This window comes from Bos mutus, chromosome 4 (assembly GCF_027580195.1).
Source record: "Bos mutus isolate GX-2022 chromosome 4, NWIPB_WYAK_1.1, whole genome shotgun sequence".
NCBI classification, from domain to species: Eukaryota; Metazoa; Chordata; class Mammalia; order Artiodactyla; family Bovidae; genus Bos; species Bos mutus.
The window spans coordinates 31,596,089-31,618,165 of record NC_091620.1 but is presented as its reverse complement, the minus strand read 5'-3'; the positions used below and the strand labels follow the sequence as shown (position 1 = coordinate 31,618,165).

The 22,077-nt window shown below is 38.6% G+C and overlaps 1 protein-coding gene across 1 annotated transcript in view; it reads right to left on the bottom strand.

The window, feature by feature from the left end:
- SLC13A1 (solute carrier family 13 member 1) overlaps nucleotides 1-22,077 on the bottom strand; it is a 200,050-nt gene that overhangs the window by 11,085 nt on the left and 166,888 nt on the right. Inside the window, exons 7-10 of the mRNA XM_070368846.1 lie at nucleotides 19,889-20,046; nucleotides 7,252-7,371; nucleotides 2,379-2,477; nucleotides 1,900-2,001 (exon numbers count right to left, since the gene is read on the bottom strand). Coding sequence (XP_070224947.1) covers nucleotides 1,900-2,001; nucleotides 2,379-2,477; nucleotides 7,252-7,371; nucleotides 19,889-20,046 — 479 coding nt within the window. The remainder of the gene's footprint in view (nucleotides 1-1,899; nucleotides 2,002-2,378; nucleotides 2,478-7,251; nucleotides 7,372-19,888; nucleotides 20,047-22,077) is intronic.

Genomic DNA, 22,077 nt, shown 5'->3' with positions numbered 1-22,077 from the left:
ACATGAGGTGGTAGCAATTTATCTTGATTTATCATTCTAGCATTGAAAACTCTAAATGTCTAAAATCTCTACATTACAAATATATTCTAGAGTATATATACTTCATATAAAATCAAGCCATAAATACAGAAATAATTGATCTTTAAAAGACTTTTTAAGCTATTATCATTTTATATTTAGTTTATTATGAACTAAGGTTGTCTCATTACAAAATATTAAGCTTAGGTAAATTTTATTTGCTCTGGCAATTTAAAAACATAATTGCCAGTTAGATGTATATATGCAAATTCTTTCCTCTTTCAAAGCTGTTTTTCTTTTCTTATTGTTTTCTCTCAGAATTTGAGACAACATGGGTGCCTCCTCAAAGCAAATACACTTTGTCTTCCTGCTACAGACAAAACATCTGAATTACATTTTCCTCCCATAAGGAGGAGAATTAGAAACTGATTATATTGAATTTCCTATTGGGGTTTCTGCCTGATTTTTATTCGCCATTGTCTGATTTCATTTGGTTTTTACACATTGGGGTTTAGGACTCTCCCCACCTAGAATGATAGGAGTGGCGTTTTTAAAAGGAGAAAGAATCATTTTTTCTGTTGGTCTAGGTCTTATTACAAAACCATAAAGTTTAAATCAAACTATTAAACAACAGTTTGCTATGAACAGCTTGCTGTAAGTGATTGGATATTGCCTTTTGTTTAGACTTCTTGAAATGAGAAGTTTTCACCCTAATGGAAAGAAAAAGTCTATGAAGCTGCAGCTGATCCTTGAAAACATGCACCATCCTGCAATTGTTGCACTTGTGTGCTCACTAGGAATTGGCAAGCACACTTGTTGGCTTTAAAAAAATGTTGGCAATACCTATATAACCAGAAGCCTCTGATGCAAGAATTTCTTCAGTCCGTGTGGGTAGAATAGATTTGACTCAAACATTTTTAGTTTCTACCCCCACTATATGGATTTTTGTGGGGGGATGTAAGACAGGAAGTTCAAATCAGAGATCTGCTGAATTTAGGATACAGAGGACTTCAGTGAAAGACAGATTTGGAAACGTGAATCTCAAACCAAGGTATTTATACGAACATGTAGGATGGTCCTTAATTTAGCAAATTATTCTACAATCTTCCCCCTCACTTCACATGACTCAGCAGTGTCTGCTGGGATATAAATCACTGACAGATAAAGTTAACTCTGACCCAGCTTCTAACAGTAGCTTGTAAAGTCAGTCTTCTTGCTTATTCAGAGAATTCCTTGTTTATAAAATAGAGGCAGGGACAGATTTATAGGGAAATAGTACAAAAATGGACATCAACAGAGGAAAAGACAAAATATGAACTAAATAAATAACCCTTCATAGAAATAAAAACAGGTTGGCAAAAACCACAGAATATGAATTCATATCGGGTTATTAGGAAGCACTGAGTGGTATTCAGTGCACACTTGTATTGCACTTCTTGTGGGAAGATACAACACTATTCTAAGTGCTATTATTAGCCTCAGCTTACAGATGGAGAAACTGAGAGGTAGGTGACTTGCCCGAAGTAAGTGGAAGAGCCAAGAATAGAACCAAAGCAGTGCGGCTCCAAGGTCTATACTCCTGACCATCTTAAAATATGGCTTTCCTGCAAATCATCCTTCTAATTTTGTAAGGAAGAAAATAATCTTGTCTGAAGAAGCCTTATCTTAGTTACAGGGCAGTTTGGATCCTGGGCTTGCTGCCTTACCCTAAATTTCATTCTTTATCACTGTTTTTTTCCTGAAAAGATTAGAATTTTAAAAATCTTTTCAATGGGAAGGAAGAAAAGCAAATCTCATATAGTCTTTCAGAGTTATAGGAACCACTTAGGAGAAAAGCAGAGTATAAAACAGGAGGCGACAAATATAACAAGTAATGCTTACTCTGAAAAAAGCGCAGACCAACCAGAAACAAATCCAGGATCTCGGCTGAACCATAGCAGGGCCATTACAATGAAGAGGACTAAGGTCACAATTTCTTGATATCTGTGGGAAAATTCCAATCCTTTCATTTATTTTCTCAGTCAGAACATTTGCAGAAGCTCCCTGAACTGTTGTCAGGGAGAACGCAAACTCTGTAAAAACCGGATGTATCAATTATTTAAGAGAATCTGCAGTTAGAAGGGGGCTTTACTCCTCAATGGGCCTTTCAGCTTCTTGTCCTTCTACCTGGTAAGTTTTAGTTAGACATGGTCTGTATTTTATCATTTGGAGCTATATTGATAAAGGTTAGAACACTTGGGGCCCTTAGCAAGTATAATAAATACATTATAGACCATTATGCACACATTTGTCTTTAAACAAATACTTGCAGCATAAGCTGCATTGCTCTGTGTGTGTGTCCATGTGCATGTGTATCTTACCTTATTGGTCCAAGTTTTTGGTATTCTTGTTTAATAAATGCAGCACAGGCTTTTTGTTTGGCTGTTGGGGGTTTGCCACATTGGAACATCTCCTTAAAGCTAAAAAGAAGAGTGTGGGATTATTTGAGAGAATAGCATTGAAACGTATATATTACCATATGTAAAACAGATGACCAGTGCTAGTTTGCTGCATGAAGCAGGGTGCCCAAAGCCGATGCTCTGGGACAATCTAGAGGGATATGGTGGGGAGGGAGGTGGGACCAGGATTCAGGATTCGGGGCACACATGTACACCTATGGCTGATTCATGTTGATGTATGGCAAAAACCATCACAATATTGTAAGGTAATTATCCTCCAATTAAAATTGATTAATTAATTTAAAAAGAATAATTAAGCTTGTTAAAGAATTTTCCCTTTATAGAAGATATGTGTGTGAAAGTGTCAGAAAATATAAAGCTCCCCGCTAGTAACAAAAACCTGTGCTTTTTGCCTATCCCTCTGCCTCTTTCTCTGAATTTTCTCTCCCCTCTTTTCTGTTTTTTCCTGGTTTGCTTAATTTTCAATGCCTAACTGTCATTCCATAACTCCCATGACATCATCTGCTAAGCTCTTCCAAGTCCTTTGGCATCACTGGAATTTTGCTATGTGCCACTCATGTCTAATTTAATACTTTATTACATACCGTTAAATATTTTAATATATTTCTTAAGTGTGATTGTTAATTTTCATAGAAAAGTTTTATCTCACTAGTGAGAATTATTAGAGAATGGGGGCTGTAGCATGTATTTGGGGGTGGGCAGTAATTCTAAACACTGGCACACAGAGTAAATACTTGACTCATTAACTCTACAGTAGCTTTGTCAGGCTTACAAGATAGTTGGTTGCTAGATCCATCGATTTTCATACAATATGCTAAACTCCAGTTATACTTTAGGCACACAAGTCACATACACTGATCATGAACAGAGTCCAAACTAGGTCTATTTTCAGAAATAAAATCTATTCTATTACATTTTTCTTTGCATTTCTTTACTCCTTATGTTCTAATGGCATCAACCAGATAATCTTCCAATTTACTTCTAACAGTAACGGTCAGTCTCTATTTCTTTTAGCTGCTTACTTTTAGTGACCCCTATCTCCTGTGACTAATTCTTCTATCCTGCAGTCCAGGGTCCTCAAAACCTTGAACAGCATTTTGTGAAGTGTTGCTCTAAATCTTGATTTAAAAATATCCCTCCAGAGGAAGAAACAAATGGAAAACTGGCCAGATTCTCATGGATTATCTTTTGGAAAATATGAGTAGCTCAGTTAGATTATGTTATATGTTGGTATGGAAAGCATTTGTGGGTATATATCCAAAGGGAACTGACATCTACATTTTTAATAAATATCTGCATTCAAATGTTCATTGCAACATTATTCACAACAGTCGAGATATGGAAACAACTCAAATGTCCTTGGATGGACAAATGAATAAGAAAAAGAATAAAAACTATTCCACACATATATAGTGGAATATTATTTAGCTATGAAAAGGAATGAAGCACTGATACATGCTACAATGTGGATGAACCTGGAGAACATTATGCTTAATGAAATGTCAGACACAGAAAAGAAAATACTGCATGATTTTCCTTCTATGTGGAATCTAAAATAGTTAAACACATAGAAGGAGAGAGTAACATGGTATATTCCAAGGGTTAGGATAAGAGGAAAATGAGGAGATGTTGGCTAAAGGGTACGAAGTTTCAGTTATGCAGAAAAAGTAAGCTCTGGATGCCTCTGTGCTAAGTTGCTTCAGTCGTGTCCAACTCTTTGCAACCCTATGGACCATAGTCCTCCAAGTTCTTCTGTCCATGGGATTCTCCAGGCAAGAATACTGGAGTGGGTTGCCATGCCCTCCTCCAAGCTCTGGATATCTCTGTACAAATAGAGACTATGATGAACAGCAACAATAATATACTTAAAATTTTGCTAAGAGGGTTGATCTTACGTGAAGAGTTTTTATTACAAAAGGAGGGGGAAAAAAGCAAAAGGGGTAGGGATAAACTTGGAAGTGATGGATGAGTTTATGGCATTGATATTGATGATGGTTTCATGGGTGTATGCTTATCCCCAAACACAGTAAGTTTTGTATACATTTAGTAACTACAGCTTTTTGTATGTCAAGCACACCTCAATAAAGCAGTTTTAAAAAAAGAAAGGAAGCAACGACATATTCTTCTGTAAAATTGCTGAGGGTAAACATGGCTATTTATGAAAGAGTAGATGGGACGAGGACTGGGGGAAGAGGGCAGTTATCACATGAAGACACGTTATATTTATTTTTCCGCAGTTCTGTTACTCAGATATGTTTGGACTGTTATTACCTTTGCAGGGGCAGAAATTCCTCAATTCTTAAGTCATCCATCCTACACATTCATAATCACCCACATGTACCCCCCACCCAATGAACATGATTAGATGATCACTGTTGCATTTAGGATCAAAAAAGTAATATTTAATTTTTATAGCCTCCATTAAATGATTGACTAGTGCCAGTCTTGAAATTTTCCTCTTGTCAGAATATAAATTCTACCATTAAAAGAAACTAACCTGTGGACCACCTTGAGAGCCATCAATAGAATTTTTTTTTTTAAAGTAGATTTAAAGAAGAGTCTTCTTAGAAACTGTTTTCTACCCAGTAAACTGCCTATGTTCTTTGTCACTTTGCTTGAGGACGATCAACAGTTAAGTCAAAATCCAAAGCGTCTTTGCTACAAACGAAGGTTAATGCCTTCGCAATGGAACTGATGAAGCATATGACAATGCATCAACCTCTCCATTGAAATAAATCCTGTGGCACTGACAGATGAGCTTCACTTCCCAAATAGGTTGGGGTCATTTATAATGGGTGAGTTAACTGTGTTAATACCCAATGTGCTCATCAGAATGTCTGGTGGCCGGCCAGGGGAGGGGCTGATCATTTCTGTTTGTTGATCTAAAACCTCTGGAGGTGAACACACTGGCAGATCGAAAAGGACACTGAAAAATTAGCTGGAGCATAAATCTGTGCCATGTGTAACCAACACTGGACAGCAAGGGGACTGTTTCAACGTGCCACTGATCATGATTTATGGACTTGGCTAGTATATGCACTTCACAGGATGTTTTTCATCACGGAGAAACACATTTCAGGGCCTCTGCCCATTATCTTCTTAATTTCTCCTTTTTAAGTGGTGGGCCACTTCAAAATGATGATAAGGGTCGCCTACATATTTTATAAAGTCGTTATATGTAGCCAAAAAAGAACAAAACAGCTGGGGTCTGAGACCAGATGCTTTCTCCTTTGGTCTGGGATTCCAGTCCCCTGCATCCTGTGTTGTTACCTGCGCAATTGAATAGACCCCCAAAGGCCTGGATTTCCAGGAAGGGGCATTTAGTATGCAGCTGGCCTCTTCCCTCTGATGCCCACCTGCCGTAGGCAGTGACATTCCACACATTGGCTCCAGCGGGAGTGCGGCCTCACGCTGCTCCCGCAATCTGGACAAATAGATTGTTCAAAAAAACCATCAGTACTATCTCCCCACTACTAACAAAACTGGCAGTTCTGGAGAAAAACCAGGAAGAGGAAAGGAGAGGGAAGAATATCAGTCCTTACATGATGAAGCTTGGAAAATGTGGGCACAGGTATGGAACATGACTCCACAGGAGTGTTTGGCTATTCAGAGGAAGTACAGAAAGCTGACTTCAGTCTCCCCTGCAGTGGATAACATGCTGTTTCATTCATAGGTCCTTGAAGTTATTTAAATAAAACCTTATAAAGATAAAGTTGAGTAACTTCCCTGGAGGTCCAGTGGTTAAGATTCCGCACGTCCACTGAAGGGGGTGCGAGTTCCATCCCTGGTTGGGGAAATGCCTCTCAGGGTGGCAAAAAAAAAAAAAAATGAAGTTGAATTGGTTTGTTTCTTCATGAAAAAAATCCTGAAGATTTGATAAACAGCACTTTCCCCTTTCTTTGTGGGTATTGTTATATGTGTTGAATCTCTGAGGCAGCATTTTAGATTTTGCTGTAGAACCCTGCATAATTTGAAATGCTTGGCAGGCATTTGAGTCATGTAACTCTTTGGTACTTATGAACCACTAACTTCAGTCGCAGCCAAGGTAACATCTGCAAATTCTCTGGCTCTTGATTGATCAGCGTTTCCTACTTTGACTTCTCTATATTCAACTAGGGCCCATCCATATTAGAATTACAGAGTTGCAAGTGAGCTGGTTAAGTCTTCTGGTTAAATTCTAATGGCTTAGTTGAAGATATTGAGACTGAGAATGGATCAGGACTTGCAAAGATCACTCATCTGTCTTGTGAGAAGCCACAACTTTGTCCCTGGTCTCCTGATTCTCAATCCAATGTTCTTTCCACGGAGCATGCTCTCAGATTTTTGTTTTAGTTTTTCAAGGGCACGTCAATGTTAGTACAATGTTAGGATGAAACAGGAAGCTCTGCATGCTACAGTTTAAAGTTACTTGATATCTTGAGGAAATCCACACATTACACCAAAGAGAGGAGCAAAATTTCTTAAAATTCTGCTTTAACGGGCAGGCTGGGTCCTCACCATAACGAGCTTCATATGTCCTTCTGGCTTATTAATATCTTAATGGCTTAGGATCAGAGGAGACCAAGATAGACTTTCTGTCTACAAACTCTCTTCCATAGATGATATTCTAGAGTATCCATAATGCATGTGTTCATACGTATCAGTTTTGTGGGGAAGAGAAACACAGAAATGCAGCATGCATGAAATAGGTGTAAAAGCCCTGGATGAGGGGCTGAGAACATGGAACCCAGACACCAATAAATAAAGACCTGATTAACATGGAATATGTACTCACTTGAATCCTAGGAAAAACCACTGAAGCCAGATCCAAGACAAGAGGAGAATAATAATGGCAGCCGGGAAGGACATTATAAACCATGATCCAAAGTTGATGCACTGGCAGTCGGGATAGCGCCTGCGTGAGAATACAGAAAAGTGTTCACGGGAGGAGTACAAGTGGAATCATTTCTGATGGTCTGTGAGAAGCAGCACTTCCCGTCTTTCCTGCGATAGCAGCCAAGAAAGAAGATGTTGGGTGGTGGTGGGGGGGCATTCCCTACTAAATACAGGAGTTAGCTTTGCTCCTCATCTCTTGATTCTGTCACTGCATGGTTATTCATGCTTCTCACAAAAATGAGAGCAGATACATTATGACTTTTGATCCCTTTGAGAAAGTGTTTACCAAAGAACCTAGCACAGTACCTGATACTCATGGAATTGCACAAGAGATGGGGACACGTGGGTGTGTGCGTTTTGTTATTTGTATTCAAATCATCAGTACATGAGTGAAGAAAGACAAACAAGCAGACCTGGGAACAGGTGAAAATTGACTTAAGAGAACTGCATGTATCCATCACCATTTCATCTTGGGAGATGACATCCCAGACTCTGACAGGACTCTGACCCACACTGTCCCTCAAAGCTGTTTTCCCCTCTTGTTTCTTCTGCCCCAAAGCAACTACAACCATCTTATCAGACATATTCTAGACCTTTCTTCCTAGAATTAGACAGGGCTTTGGGGCTCAAATGGAATAAATCAGGACCAGATAAAAATAAGTAAAAGTCCTGTGAAAAATATCAACTTTTCCATTAACTCTCTTATTTTCAGCTTTCTAGCTCACATAATAAAGCAGTAGCAACAAAAATCCTCAGGTACAGTTTCTTTGGTAACCTCACAATCATTGTTTTGAAATGTAGTCTAAATTCTCATATAGTTATCTATTTTATGACTGTGGGGAAAAGGAAATTCAAGAAACAGTTATCTTTAATTTTTCTTCTTGAAGCAGTAACAGAGTCAGAAATGAGAAAAGTACAGAAAATAATACAGAATTAATAAAAAAAAACACCATTCACATATTTTTATTATGGTTGAAATCACAAAATAGAAAGAATGTAATAGAAATGCTAGATTTTCAGTATTTTTTTTCTACTTAGATCACACTGTATTTTGCCACTTAAAAAAGATCATGTAAATAAATGAGATGTTTCATGCTACACACATCAACATAAGCCAAATTTATTTATTTTAGAACACTGCTATTTTAGCCTGGTTCCTAAGAAATGCAAAGGCTGTTAAAAAAAACAAAATTAAGCTTTCAAAACTGCAGATTTCTCTTGTTGTCTGCAAGACATGAGCTGATCTCCCTGGGTCCTAGAATTAGCACTGGCAACTTGAGGATGATTTTATCTACCTTGAAGTGATCCTATGATTCGCTTATATGCTTTTGCCATTGTTACTGCTGTTGTTTAGTCACTAAGTCATGTCCACCTCTTAGTGACCCCATGGACTGGAGCCTGCCAGGTTCCTCTGTCCTTGGGATTTCTCAGGCAAGAATACTGGAGTGAGTGGCCGTTTTCCTACTCTAGGGGATCTTCTTCATCCAGAGATTGAACCCACGTCTCCTGAGTTTCCTGTATTGGCAGGTGGATTCTTTACCACTGAGTCACCTGGGAAGCTCAGTTTTGCCATTTGAAAGTAGCAAATGATAAGTAAAAAATGATAAAGAATACATAAAATTGATGAATGTAAAAAAAAAATGCTTTAGCAACTCTATGAGGCTCTACAGAGAATTGTCTGCTTAAAAAAAAAAAAAAAAACAGTGTTTTCAGTTGGAAAATAAGTGAGAAAAGGCTTAAGCTTATCTTCCATCAATTTACTAGACTTGGATTACAGGTCAGTGGCCTGTGTTGTTTTGTTCAGCCTAAAGACAATGAGAAATGCTGCGTGGATTAGGCTCAAAACAATGCCCCAAACCCAGTTTCATTTTGCACCATCTGTAGCCCATACCTTGAAATCAGGCTGCTTTGTTCTCCCCACCCATTGCGGAGAATTCTGTGCGATTTGAGGGAAGTGGGGCTTTTCAGAATTTTTGCCTGGAGGGATAGGCCATTTAAAAAAATGAAAGTTTAAAAAAGCTAAACTCTAGAATTTTTTTTTCTTCCTTTTTTTTTTTTTTTTTTGTTCAGTAGTAAGAAAGTAAACACTATGAGGTATAAATATTTTGAATGAAAATGGAATGAGTGGCACCCTAGAAGGGATTAGTTTCACAGTGGTGGTTCTTTTCCCACTTCCTTCATATTCCATAACAGGCTTCCCTGGTGGCTCAGACGTAAAGAATCTGCCTGCTAATGCAGGAGATGCTGATTCAATCCCTGGGTCAGGAAGATCCCCTGGAGGGTGAAATGGCAACCCACTCTAGTATTTTTGCTGGGAAATCCAATGGACAGAGGAGCCTGGAGGGCTCTAGTCTGTAGGGTAACAAGAGTTGAACATGACTGCGCGACTGAGCATGCATGCATGTATAGTCCATAAATGAAGGGACTGCAAGTATCTGCCTAAAGCAAATGGAGATTTCTTCTATCATAAACCATGCTGCTGCTGCTGCTGCTGCTAAGTCGCTTCAGTCATGTCCGACTCTGTGCGACCCCATAGACCACAGCCCACCAGGCTCCCCCGTCCCTGGGATTCTCCAGACAAGAACACTGGAGTGGGTATAAACCATGCTAACTACATTTAATTCTGATGGAATCCTTTTCTTTCACCTGACAGTAAGTTTTGTGTCTACCATGCACTGGGTACTCTTGCAGCTCCTGGGGATATAGCAGTGAATTAGATGGACACAGTTCAGGCTCTCACAGTTTACATTAAATGGAGAACACAGGCAGAAAAACAAGTAAGCATATAATGAATTGGAAAATAAAACAGAATAGTGTGACAAAAAGAGATTAGGTGGAGGGAGAAATTTTACGTAGCATGACCAAGGAAAATGAAATTTGAGATGAGATCTAAACAGCAAGAAGGAGCTAGTCATGTAAATAACTGGGAAATAGTATTCCAGACAGAGGAAATATCAAGTGCAAAGGCCCTGGGGTAGGAATGATTTGGGGATGTTTGAGGATTAGACAGAAGACCATTGTGGCTGTGTGTGGTGAGCTAAGTTCACAGTCACATGAAATAAAGTCCAAGAAGTAGCCACTAGGGATCAGTTCATATACAGCCATGTAGGCCATCAGAAGGAATTTGGATTTTAATACTAAGGCAATTGGTCTTCCCTGGTGGCTCAGATGGTAAAGAATCTGCCTGCAATGCAGGAAGTCCAAATTCAATCTCTGGGTCAGGAAGATACCTTGGAGAAGGGAATGACAACCCGCTCCAGTATTCATGCCTGGAGAAATCCATGGACAGAGGAGTCCATAGGGGTGCAACGAGTCAGACACAGCTGAGCCACTAACACTTTCATTTTCACTAATGCAATTAAGAGTAATAGAAACATAGTAAGTAAGCTAGTGACATGATCTAATTTAAAGTCTATGTAAATTTATGAATTTCATAAAACATGTTAGCTAGATGGATTGTGAAGATGGATGGTAACAAGAGTAGAAGCCAAGTATAGTAAGTGGAGCTCCAAGATGACCCCCAAGAACCCTGCCCCTGGCATACATACTTAGTACATTCTTTTCCCCTTCTGTGTGGACAGAACATGTAAAGACGGTGAGATTTTATTCCTGAGGCTAAGTTCTTTAATGGGTGGAGTGAAGAGAATTTGCAGAGGTTCCCATCAATAGACTGACTCTGAGTTAATCAAAAGGGAGATTATCCTGGGAGGGCCTGACTTACTCAAGGGAACCCTTAAAAGAGAGTTGTTCCTGCTGGCTTCCAGATGCCAAAGGAAGGGGGGGGCATCTAGCAAGGATCTTGGGGTATCCTCTAGTTGCTGAGAGTGACCTTATGCCAACAGACTGCAATAAAACAGGTACCTCAGTGATTCAAACACAATGAATTGAATTCCGTCAACAACTTGGATGACCCTGTACTAGGACTCTGAGCTTCTGTGAAGATCGCAGACCCCATTGGCACCCTGACTTCAGCTGAGCAAAGGACCTGGCTAATCCGTGCCTAGATGCCTGATCTACAGAAATGATGAGGTCATAAATTCCTGCTGTTTTAAGTTGCTAAAGTTTATGGTAATCTGTAGCATAGCAGTAGGAGACATACACATGGAATCTGTTAGAAGACCAAGGCAGGTTTGCAGAGGAGTAGGGAGATGAGTAGATTTTAGCTTCATTTAGATTTGTAGCAGCATAGATGAAGAGAAGGCAGTGGATTTTACAAATATTTGGCATACAATGTAGGAAAAGGTACTATTCATTGACATGAATTTGAGGGAAGAGCAGGTTGGCGGATCGGAATGCTGCTGTGAGGGTGTTCATGTGAGGTGCCCTTTAGCTTTCCTGGTGGCTGTGGTGGATAGTCAGTTAGATAGATGAATCTGGAATTGAGAGAGCAGTTAGAGATGTGAAATTGATGGTTACCCACACACAGGTAGCTTTAGAAACCATGGAAATGGGTGTGTCAATTTCAGGAATCAGTGGAGATGAGTGGAAAAGGAAATACACCAGGGCACTTTAAGTCTTAGAGGTCAGGCAGAAGGGCAGGAATGAGTTAAGCACATTTAATTCTAACAAAATTCCTGTAGGCATGTATTATATTTTTATTTTACACAGAAAACACAAAGTCTCAGAAGGTTAAGTGGATTGCCCAAGGTCACAGAGTGTACAGTCAAGCTGGATATTTAAACCCAGGAGGACTGTTGAAAACACCACCTCTCTTCTTTAAAGCCCAGTGTCCTCAATGTCCTCCCAAGTGAAAAGAAAAAATTCCATATATATTTCAAAATATCCATAAACTAGAGTGCAGACTTGATGTTTTAAGGACATTTTAGAACCCCACAGGAATGATGACATAGGAGAGACAGGCTTTGACCTGAAGCATACGAGTGTGTCAGTGTTGAAATTTAGGAAGACAGTGCTATAGATGCAGTTCTTAAGTCCAAGTACAAAATCATAAATAATGCTAATTAAATACACAGCACTGATCTCAAAAGAATGTGTGTGATTGTGGATATTTATTGCCTTGAAACAGGTATTGGCCACTAAGGGCAAGATCAGCTGATATCCACGCTGATTACAGTCCTTTTGATTAATGACTATTTTGATTATTTCTGAGTCAAAGCCACTCTTCAGATTTGCGTTTATGTACCTCCAGAGGTTTCTTTTCAAATATTAATTACTTTTAACGCATGAACCAGACTTAGATTTCTAACAGCAAGAGCAAAAGTTGAAGCAACAGCAACGACAATGGCTGGGGTTATTGACAATTTCCTACCTGCCAGGCCCTCTGCTAAGAGCCACGAATGCAGTATGCCATTTAATCTTCATAATAGTGTTGCATGTGCTAGTTTTGCCTCCATTTTACAGATGGAAGAAACTTACATTTGTAGAAGTTAAGCTAATATATGGCAAAGTTGAATCTGAATCAACCAAGTCTAAACTTTGCAATACCCAAATTTCTTCTGTACTATTTGCCAGAGAAATTCTTTCTTAGAAACACATATTACGCTTTTCTGCAGGAGAAAATCATGGTGAGCTTTGAAAGTGGCTATTGCTAGGTAGCTGGCTTACCTTCTTCATCTGTAATTAGCTAAGCAGAGAGGTTAGGGAGGTGGGCTTTGAATTTAGAGCACCTATAAACATATTTCTTGGTTTGTGAAGCAACAATAGTTATTATTTAACATATAATTAGCAACAGTGACTGTGCTAATTATTGATAATTCAACTTCCTTCCAAGCTGCTTTGTATACCCACACATTTCACAGCTGATGCCCACAAGCTGAATAATATACTTTGATAATCAGCAAGCTGTGAAATTTTACTTGTGATAATCTTCTATTCTTAATATGATAGATTGGCTTTTTGTGTTTAACTAATAGCTGGTGTATTTGTTAAGTAATATCGATGCAGCAAAACTCCTCTGTTATGAAAGTAATAATTGTCCCTAATAATATTTCCCTTAATAACTTTATTTTAATATCAAAAGATTATTCAGTTATTTAGATGATTCCCAGGAACAATCAGCACTTCATTCATGTCTTGGTTCAGTTCATCTTAACCAATGTTTATTGATCACCTACCTGTGCTCCTTGGGGGCTAAAAGAAGAAGATAATAATTCAATAATTATTATAATTCAATAATTCATGAAACCTTTTACAAGCTTGCAATCAGGGGTGCTGGTTATGGGTGTGCGTGGATAAGACAAATCTATAGAAATGTGAATATAGCTTTGATAAGAAGAGATGGGACTGGAATGTGAGTTTTGGAGTAACTGAACAGTTTCAAATGATACAGCATCCGTACAAGTAGAGAAAAGCTGGCAGAGTTGGATGTCTTTTTTTTTAAACTTTACAATATTGTATTAGTCTTGCCAAATATCGAAATGAATCCGCCACAGGTCTTTAAAGAACCAGAGTAGGAAGAAGTGAGTTAATTACAGGGTGATATTTGTTAACAATATATTAGGAAAGGAGGAGATTGGATGGCAACTGGAAGAGTGTATCAGTGGAGCAGAAGGGTCAGGTAGAGAACATCAAGCAAGCAGTATTTCTTTAATGGGAGCAAATAAAAATCCAAAGAATCTATAAGACTGTAACAGTAAATACAGAAAACAATATTTCCATAATGCCTTATTCCAAGGGTAAGTCAAAAACTAATGGTGAATTAAGCACAAGGGAGTCAGAATCTAGGTGCCACACATTATAGATTCAAAGATTAAGGATGCAAGAAATTTCATACCTTGTGGTTGAGTTAGATAATTGGCTCAGTCTTATTAGTATTGTTCTGAAAATCACCTGCTAAGCTATGTATCAGCTTAGGATGACAAGGGCTTCCCTGGTTCCTCAGTTGGTAAAGAATTTGCCGGCAGTGCGGGAGACCTGGGTTTGATCCCTAGGTTGGGAAGATGCCCTGGAGGAGGGCATGGCAATCCACTCCAGTGTTCTTGCCTGGAGAATCCCCTGGATGGAAAAGCCTGGTGGGCTATATAGTCCATGGGATCACAAAGAGTCAGACACAACTGAGCAACTTAGCACACAAAACAAAAAAGAGATGGTTCAGTCAAAATAGCCATGTTTTCAGCATTGCAACTCTTTCAAATAATTCTTATGTGTGCATGTTTATCTTTTATAAAAAGAAAGTGCAATGCTGCTGCTGCTGCTGCTGCTAAGTCGCTTCAGTTGTGTCCAACTCTACGACCCCACGGTCTGCAGCCTACCAGGCTCCTCTGCCCATGGGATTTTCCAGGCAAGAGTACTGGAGTGGGTTGCCATTGCACTCTCTGAGAAAGTGCAATACCTGAATGCAAATACCAATGCAGTCTTTACTTGTCACTGGCAGCAAACCTGATTTTTAAAAATTTTGCCAACATGGCCCCCTCCCAGATGGTGGGAGAGGTAATGAGGCTGCAGAGCAAAAAGGGAACCAGGATTCAGGCCATCTGCCTACACCCCCCAGTGCCTCCACTGACTGGTGATCATCGTTTAAACTCTTGGAGCCTTGGTTTCCTCATCTGTGAAACATGGGTGTGTATATACATGATTTGAAATATCTCTCTTCACTTGTCCCCTCTCATTATCACTCAGGAGCACACATCTTTCTTTTCCAAGACTGACATTTTTACCCTTGTTTCTATCCCATTCCACCTCCATTAATTAACTGTTAGCCAATTAATAATTTTTTTCTCTCTCTCTTTCTTCTCCCCGCAAACCTCACAAAGCTGTTTTTACTGTCTCCTTTGCCTGAGTGTAAAACCAAACTGATACCTCCCTTATTCTAAAGGAACACTCTGCCTCTGGTTACACCATGCTTGTTCTTTCTTTCTTTCTTTTTTTGGGTTAAACTTGAAACAATCATTTAAACTAACTGCCTTGTTCTCTCATTATGGTCTCACTCCTTCACTCTCTTTAGTCTGAATTCTGCCCTAATCCCCATTGTTCCCCTATATCTGCCCTCCTGGAGGTCACTGATGAAAACTAAAAGCCTCTTTTCAGCCATCATCTTACCTGACCCTTCCACCACATTGTGTGCTCCTGACTTATTCTCTGCTTGGAAAATGGTCTTCCCCTCCATCTGTCAAAATCCCACATGCTCCTGGTTCTTCACCTACCTTGATTAACTTTTCTCATCTTTCTTTTTGTCAGTATTTCCTAAGAATCTTCCCATGTTTCAATTCTCTTATCTTTTTTCTCCCTATATTTCCCTTGCTACACTCAAGATTTTAATTTCTATGTATATATATACATATGTGTGTATGTGTGTATATATATATATCTTCTTTAATGGCTCAGCAGATAAAGAATCTGCCTGCAATGCTGGAGACACAGGAGATGCAGGCTCGATCCCTGGGTCTGGAAGCTTCCCTGGAGAAGGAAATGGCAACCAACTCCAGTATTTTTGCCTGAAAAATCCCATGGACAACGTAGCCTGGAAGGCTACAGTCCAAGGTGTCACAGAGTCAGACACAACTGAGCAACTAAGCACACACACACATATATATAGTCCCAAATTTATAGCTAATTGGAACAATGAATTTGTAAATGCCTGCTGAAAATCTCCTTGTGGGTAGATTCTGAGCAGTTCACTTCACTATATCCAAAATAAGATTTATTTATTTCTCTAATGAATGTGCCTAGTCTTCTCTAAAACTTTATGAAATCACCATCTATTGACATATAGCCCTAGCGTCAAAATTTCCTAGAGTTGCCTTAACCCTTCCTTACCCTTATAAATCCTCATGCCTAGTCACTCACCACCTTCTGACTGTATGGCACCCTGAGTCTAAATCCACCCATCACTTCATGACTCACCTGCTTGTGCCTCTCATCATTTGTCAACAAGTTGGTCATAGCCTCCTAGTTGGTCTCCTGTCCCCAGGTTCTTAGAATGCCAATCAATCTGCACACTGTTCTTCTCAATTGTGTAAAGACATGCACAGGCTATTCTACTACTTCCTGGAAAAACTGATTACAGAATTTATGTACTTTGATTTTCTGGATTATTTGCATTCATTTCCTCTATAAGCATGGTGTTTACTGTTTACTTGGTTTAAGACTGGGCCAGGTTATGCAGACGAATTTTCTCTAGTGATTAGAGGTACTGCACACAACTAGAGTCTTCTTTAAAGACATATGTTCAAAAGTTTCTAGGGAGGTAATATTTTAGGAAGATAGACTTTGGGGTCTGACTGATCTTGATCTGGTCTGCAAACTACCAAGCTAAACATCAAAATTTTCAACTCTACTAATAATAGCCCACATTTATACAGCACATGCTTTATGTTAGGCACCATTCTAAGTGGTATTTATTTTATGTAAAACTTGAAACTATGAGAGAAAGAGAGAGATATTATTATCCTCATTTTTTTTTTTTTTCTGGCAAAATAACAGGCTTAAAGACATTATTGGTCCAAGAGCTGGTATTTGAATATAGACATTTGAATCTCAGAGTCAATGCCTTTAATCACCACTGTATACCATTTCCACAGCAAGAATATAAGGGTTCGTGTGCACTATAATATATGCAATTCATCTGGCAAGGGCTCAATACTTGTCATTTGTCACTTTACCTTCTTCTCTGTATGTCAAAAAACAAGTTATTCTGTTTTAAAATTGTTAATGGTTTCTGTATATGTATGTTTTGCCTAGGCAATGAGCTAGAATCTTCTTTCTGGTAGGTTTTATTTTTTGTATCCTTCAAAAGAGTTCAAAACCATGCCTTGCACATTGTCAATTCTCAACAAATGTTTATTGATTGACTGAGTGGATGAAGATCTGTTTTTATTTGCACAGTATAAAATTTAGGTTTCTCAGAATTTGTTGTTCTTATTTTCCATACGTAAAAAAGAAAACAAAAGAGTACATGCATAAAACATAAATATATTTTATATTTAAGTAAATAGATAAACAGTTAGATAGATAAGGCTTTGAAATGTATTATCCAGTTGCTTCCTCTCTTAGATTACTTGTAAGATAGCACCTTTTTCTAAGTGTCAAAAGCAGGAAATCATTGACTCTCAGGCTAATGTAGCCTTCAGAGCTTGGTAAGACCTAAAATGAACTTGTACAAATGATCATTGGTATTGCTCAAAAAGATGGCAGGAAGCGTCAGGAGAAAAGGTGAGATTATTGTAGTGGCTTTGGAAATAAAGGATGATTTCTCTCTGGCTCCAAACATCTGAATATAGAACATAAACCTTTTTTTTTATTTCATGTAGTTTTAAGTTTCTGGAACTTTTTTCAATGAAATTGAATGCATTTCATTCCAATGTTGCTTTGGGTTGCTGTTGTATTTTTAGGGTCAATATTTAAGAAAACATTCATTAAATACTTAGTCTGTTTATTTACTATTTACTTTTTATTATGCAAATTACTATATACTTTTAAAGCTATTTACTTTTTATTGTTCAAATTCACAACATAAGTGACTGAAAAGTAGAATTTTTAACTCAAGTGCCCTGACTGTATCCACATTTCCCCATTTTCTGCACTGAAGGAACATCACAGCACTAACTTATATTCAGATTCATACATCTGCTCTCAATTATACATAAGGTTGTTTTGCCCCTTCTCTTTCAATATTTTCTGTCAAGAAGGGATATTTTGAGTTTTCCAGTTTTCATATAACTCTTAATGCTAAAGAAAACTTGAAGGAAAAAAAATCACTAAATTTCTAATTATATTTTAAGCATTTTCTAAAAAGAATGTTTTGGCCAAATTCCCATGATTAGGAGAATTACAAGATCAGACAATTAGGGAAAATAGTTACTGAAACATTTTGCTCCAAGTGCTACAATGCCCTCAATCTGTCATTGAAAAATGGATGAATACATTCAAAGAGTCCAGGAAACAGTTAAATAAAAGAAAGAAAATTTTGATGATGCATCGGGCAAGAACACAAAGACCAAGGGCAAACTCAGTATGGTTATTTTGACGATATCAAGTAATTTCACAGGAATGGTGGAAACCAGCAGTTCTCTAACACCAACAAAGTAAAAAAGTAAAAATAAAAACTTGGTCTAAATTTCAGAAAAAGATTTATAGAGAGGACTGAGATGTAGAATCCCTTTCTTTGGGGGATTCATGAGAAAAGATACAAGTCTAGCTTTCAGAAAGGGATTAAGTGCATTTCCTGCCTTGAATTAGGAGATGTATTGAATAAATCCTTTCTGGCACTGGGAATTTCAGAAGTCTCTCACTTATAAACCAAATGTCTTTCTAAGGTTCTTTTCTAAGTCAGTCATTGGAGTACACACGATGGATGTATACTCATAGACACAGTAAATGCACCTGGTGGTCTGTGTCACATTGTCCCTAAACTGCTCTGTTAGGGTTGTTTTTTGTATATAAGTTCTCATTCTTTCCAGAATGGAGGGTGACATTTTTTGAATCTTGAATTTCTTGGAACGTCTTGCAAATAACTCAGAAAGTTCACAGAGTTTGTAACTCTGCTTCCTAGAGTATGGTTTTCCCTGAATTTTTCTATGAAAAATCTTGTTAATCTTGTTCCATGGTATCCTCAACACTGCCCACCTTCCAGAAACTCTGACGATTATCTGTCCTTAGTCCTTGAAATTATACCTTGGGTGTAGAATCAGATTGAGCTCTCACAAAACACTGTGGACTTTCAAACTATTGTTTCAATGATTCTTACATAGTACCAAATATTTTTACGTAGTTTACTTCATTTAATTCTTACGATATTCATATGAACTGTGACTGTTTTAGATATGAGAAAATTAAGTCTTGGAAGAACTACTTATTATTGTGACTGAAAAGTGGAATTTTTAACTCCAGTGTCCTATGTCCAAGATTCTCAATTTTCTGCACTGAAGTAGCATCACACCACTCATATTCAGATTCATATATCTGTCCTTAGAATACTTTATTACTATTTTTTGTAATTGCCCAATTCTTCAAATATTTTTCAATTCCAACACCAAATCTTCTGTAATGGGCAATCCTGTTTACTAGTCATCATTTAAGTTTAAATGTCAGTTGACAAACCCTACACAAATTGTCCCATGTAAACAATCCCTTTCACTTTAGGTAACTACCATTTGCAATATTATTTATAATAAAACATGTCTTCTGTGTTTCGAGACATAGGAGAGGTGGGCTCGATCCCTGGGTTGGGAAGATTCCCTGAAGGAGGAAATGGCAACCCACTCCATATTCTTGCCTGAAAAATCCAATGGAGAGAGGAGCCTGCTGGGCTACAGTCCATGGGGTTGCGAGGTGGACATGACTGAGCAACTGAGAACCCACACACGTGTTTGGTGAGAGTGATTACCCAGGGGTTATTTTATCCAAGCTGACCTTGGAATCTACCAACACCTGTTAATTCACTGTGTCCTACATATCTAACTCTATTGGAAGGAGCAGAAGGAAGGTTTCTAGACCTATAGCAGTCCTGATGGGGATCAAAGGAGGATTAACTCAATATAGCTCTCTGTCTCTCTGGATTCTCTGAAACAGGTAAGAATAATTCTTATAATTTGTGTGCTGTCTGTTTACCAAATCATCAACCCAGTCATTTTACTTACATATTGAAATGCTCAGCGAAGATCAAGTTGGTAGAGGTACCCGTGATTGTTGTCAGTCCACCAATGGTTGAAGAATAAGCAATGCACAAGCACATAAGTTTACACATCATGTGGTCCTTCTTTGTTCGATACTTGTTTCCAGAATTTGTGCCTGAATTCTGTTCAACAATAAAATGTACCATGAGAAGAGCTCTATTTGTAGTCGTAGGAAGCAGTCATAGCATTTGTTATGGACTGAATATTTATGTCCATCCCACCCCCAAATTCATATGTTGAAGCCCTCACGCCCAATATGATGGTATTTGGAGACTGGGACTTTGGAAAGTAATGGGGTTAGAGGAGATCATCATGGTGGGGTCCTGGCATGATGGGATTAAAGATCTTACAAAAGGAGACACCAAGAGCTTGATTTCTCTCTCTTTCTTTCTGCCATGTGAGATCACAGAGAGAAGGCAGCTGTCTGCAACCTAAGGAGACAGCTCTCATAAGACACTAATCCTGCTGGTTTCTTGATCTTGGATTTTCAGGTTCTAAACCTGGGAGAAACAAATCCTTGTTGTTTAAGCCACCCAGTCTATGGTATTTTGTCAGAGCAGCCCAATAATGCAGCATTTATCTTTCTACCAACAGAAATGTTAACAAGAAAAAATGTGTAACCACTGAAATACCTTTATGTAGTTTCATTCACTAATCCTTCTTCCTTATTCCTGAGCCAGCTCTTACCTACTTTCCTCCTTTCTCACCAGTGCTCCCAAATCTTTCCAGGGTTTTCCCTCTGAACTGGTGGTACATGGTCACTGAATTCCTAAATCTCTTTTGGGAGTGTTTCTCTACTTTGGCATCTTAACTGGTCCTCTCCAGAGGATACCACTACTTCTGAAATTGAACGTTTTCAACCCCTTATACTTCAGCATTGAGAGATGGAGTCAGTGTCTTCTTTGTTTCCCACCCTCTTTCAGTACATTAATCTCCTACTGACATGAGAATAAATCAGTTTTTCTTTAAGTTCATGTCATTTGGCTATCTCTTTCCCTGCCCATTCTTCTGAATAGGATGTTCTGATCTCCTGATCACCCACTGCTATCAATTAAGATGACATTCCCATCTGGCCCACAACACTCCTCCATCCTGAAAATCTTATGAAGCATCTGGATAACTGGACCATCTTTATAAATACCCCTCAGAGATCCCAGCCTTACAGATTTTTTTTTTTAATCTCATTTCCAGAGATCTTCAATCTGCTCTTCCTCACACCCTGTGCTCTAATTCCTGGACAACACATCTTCCAGTGGCTCCATCTGAAAAAAATCACTGTTTCTAATTTTTTATTTTTAGGATAGAACTTCTTAAGGTGCAAGACAAAAGCAACTTCATTCCTTCTCTCACTTGTGCCCCATTTAACACACTCTCTTGGTCTGATTGTTGCTATCCAGATTGTTGAAATCTGGAATAGAATCTATAACTTTTTGGGTCACTTCATTTAGTCAAGAGTTTTTCAGTCATGTTTAGCAAAAAAAAAAAAGAGCAACCTCATTTCATTAGCTGGAATGAAGAATCCTCTATTTAATTACAAAAGTCCATTTTCACTGTCAAACTACACAAAAGAATTGCCTGTATTCACCTACTCCATTTCTTTAACCTTTCTAATCTGGCTTCCTTCTCGTCAATCAACTCAATGTGCACTTGCTATGATTGTTTATGACCTCCATATCACAAACTCAGTAGCTATTGTTCAGTGTCAGGTCTGTAGACTTCTCCTGTGTGTTCACACTAAGTCACTTCAGTCATGTCTGACTCTTTGCGACACCGTGGACTGTAGCTCACGAAGCTCCTCTGTCCATGGGATTCTCCAGGCGAGAATACTGGAATGGGTAGCCATTTTCTTCTCCAGGGGATCTTCCAGACACAGGGATCGAACCTGTGTCTCTTACGTCTCCTGCATTGGCAGGCAGGTTCTTTACTACTAGCGCCACCTGGAAAGTCCCTGGAGACTTCTCAGCAGCACCTAAAAGAGTTGATGCTTCCTTCTCTCTGGAGAACTCTTCTCTGGGTTCTGTGATATTTCAAGTCTTCTGGTTTTTCTTCTTCATCTCTGCCTATTCCTCTGTCTCCCTTGTCTGTTCATTCTCCTTGATCCATCCTTAAAACTGGAGTTTCCTGGGCTTCCCTGGTTGCTCAGTGGTAAGGAA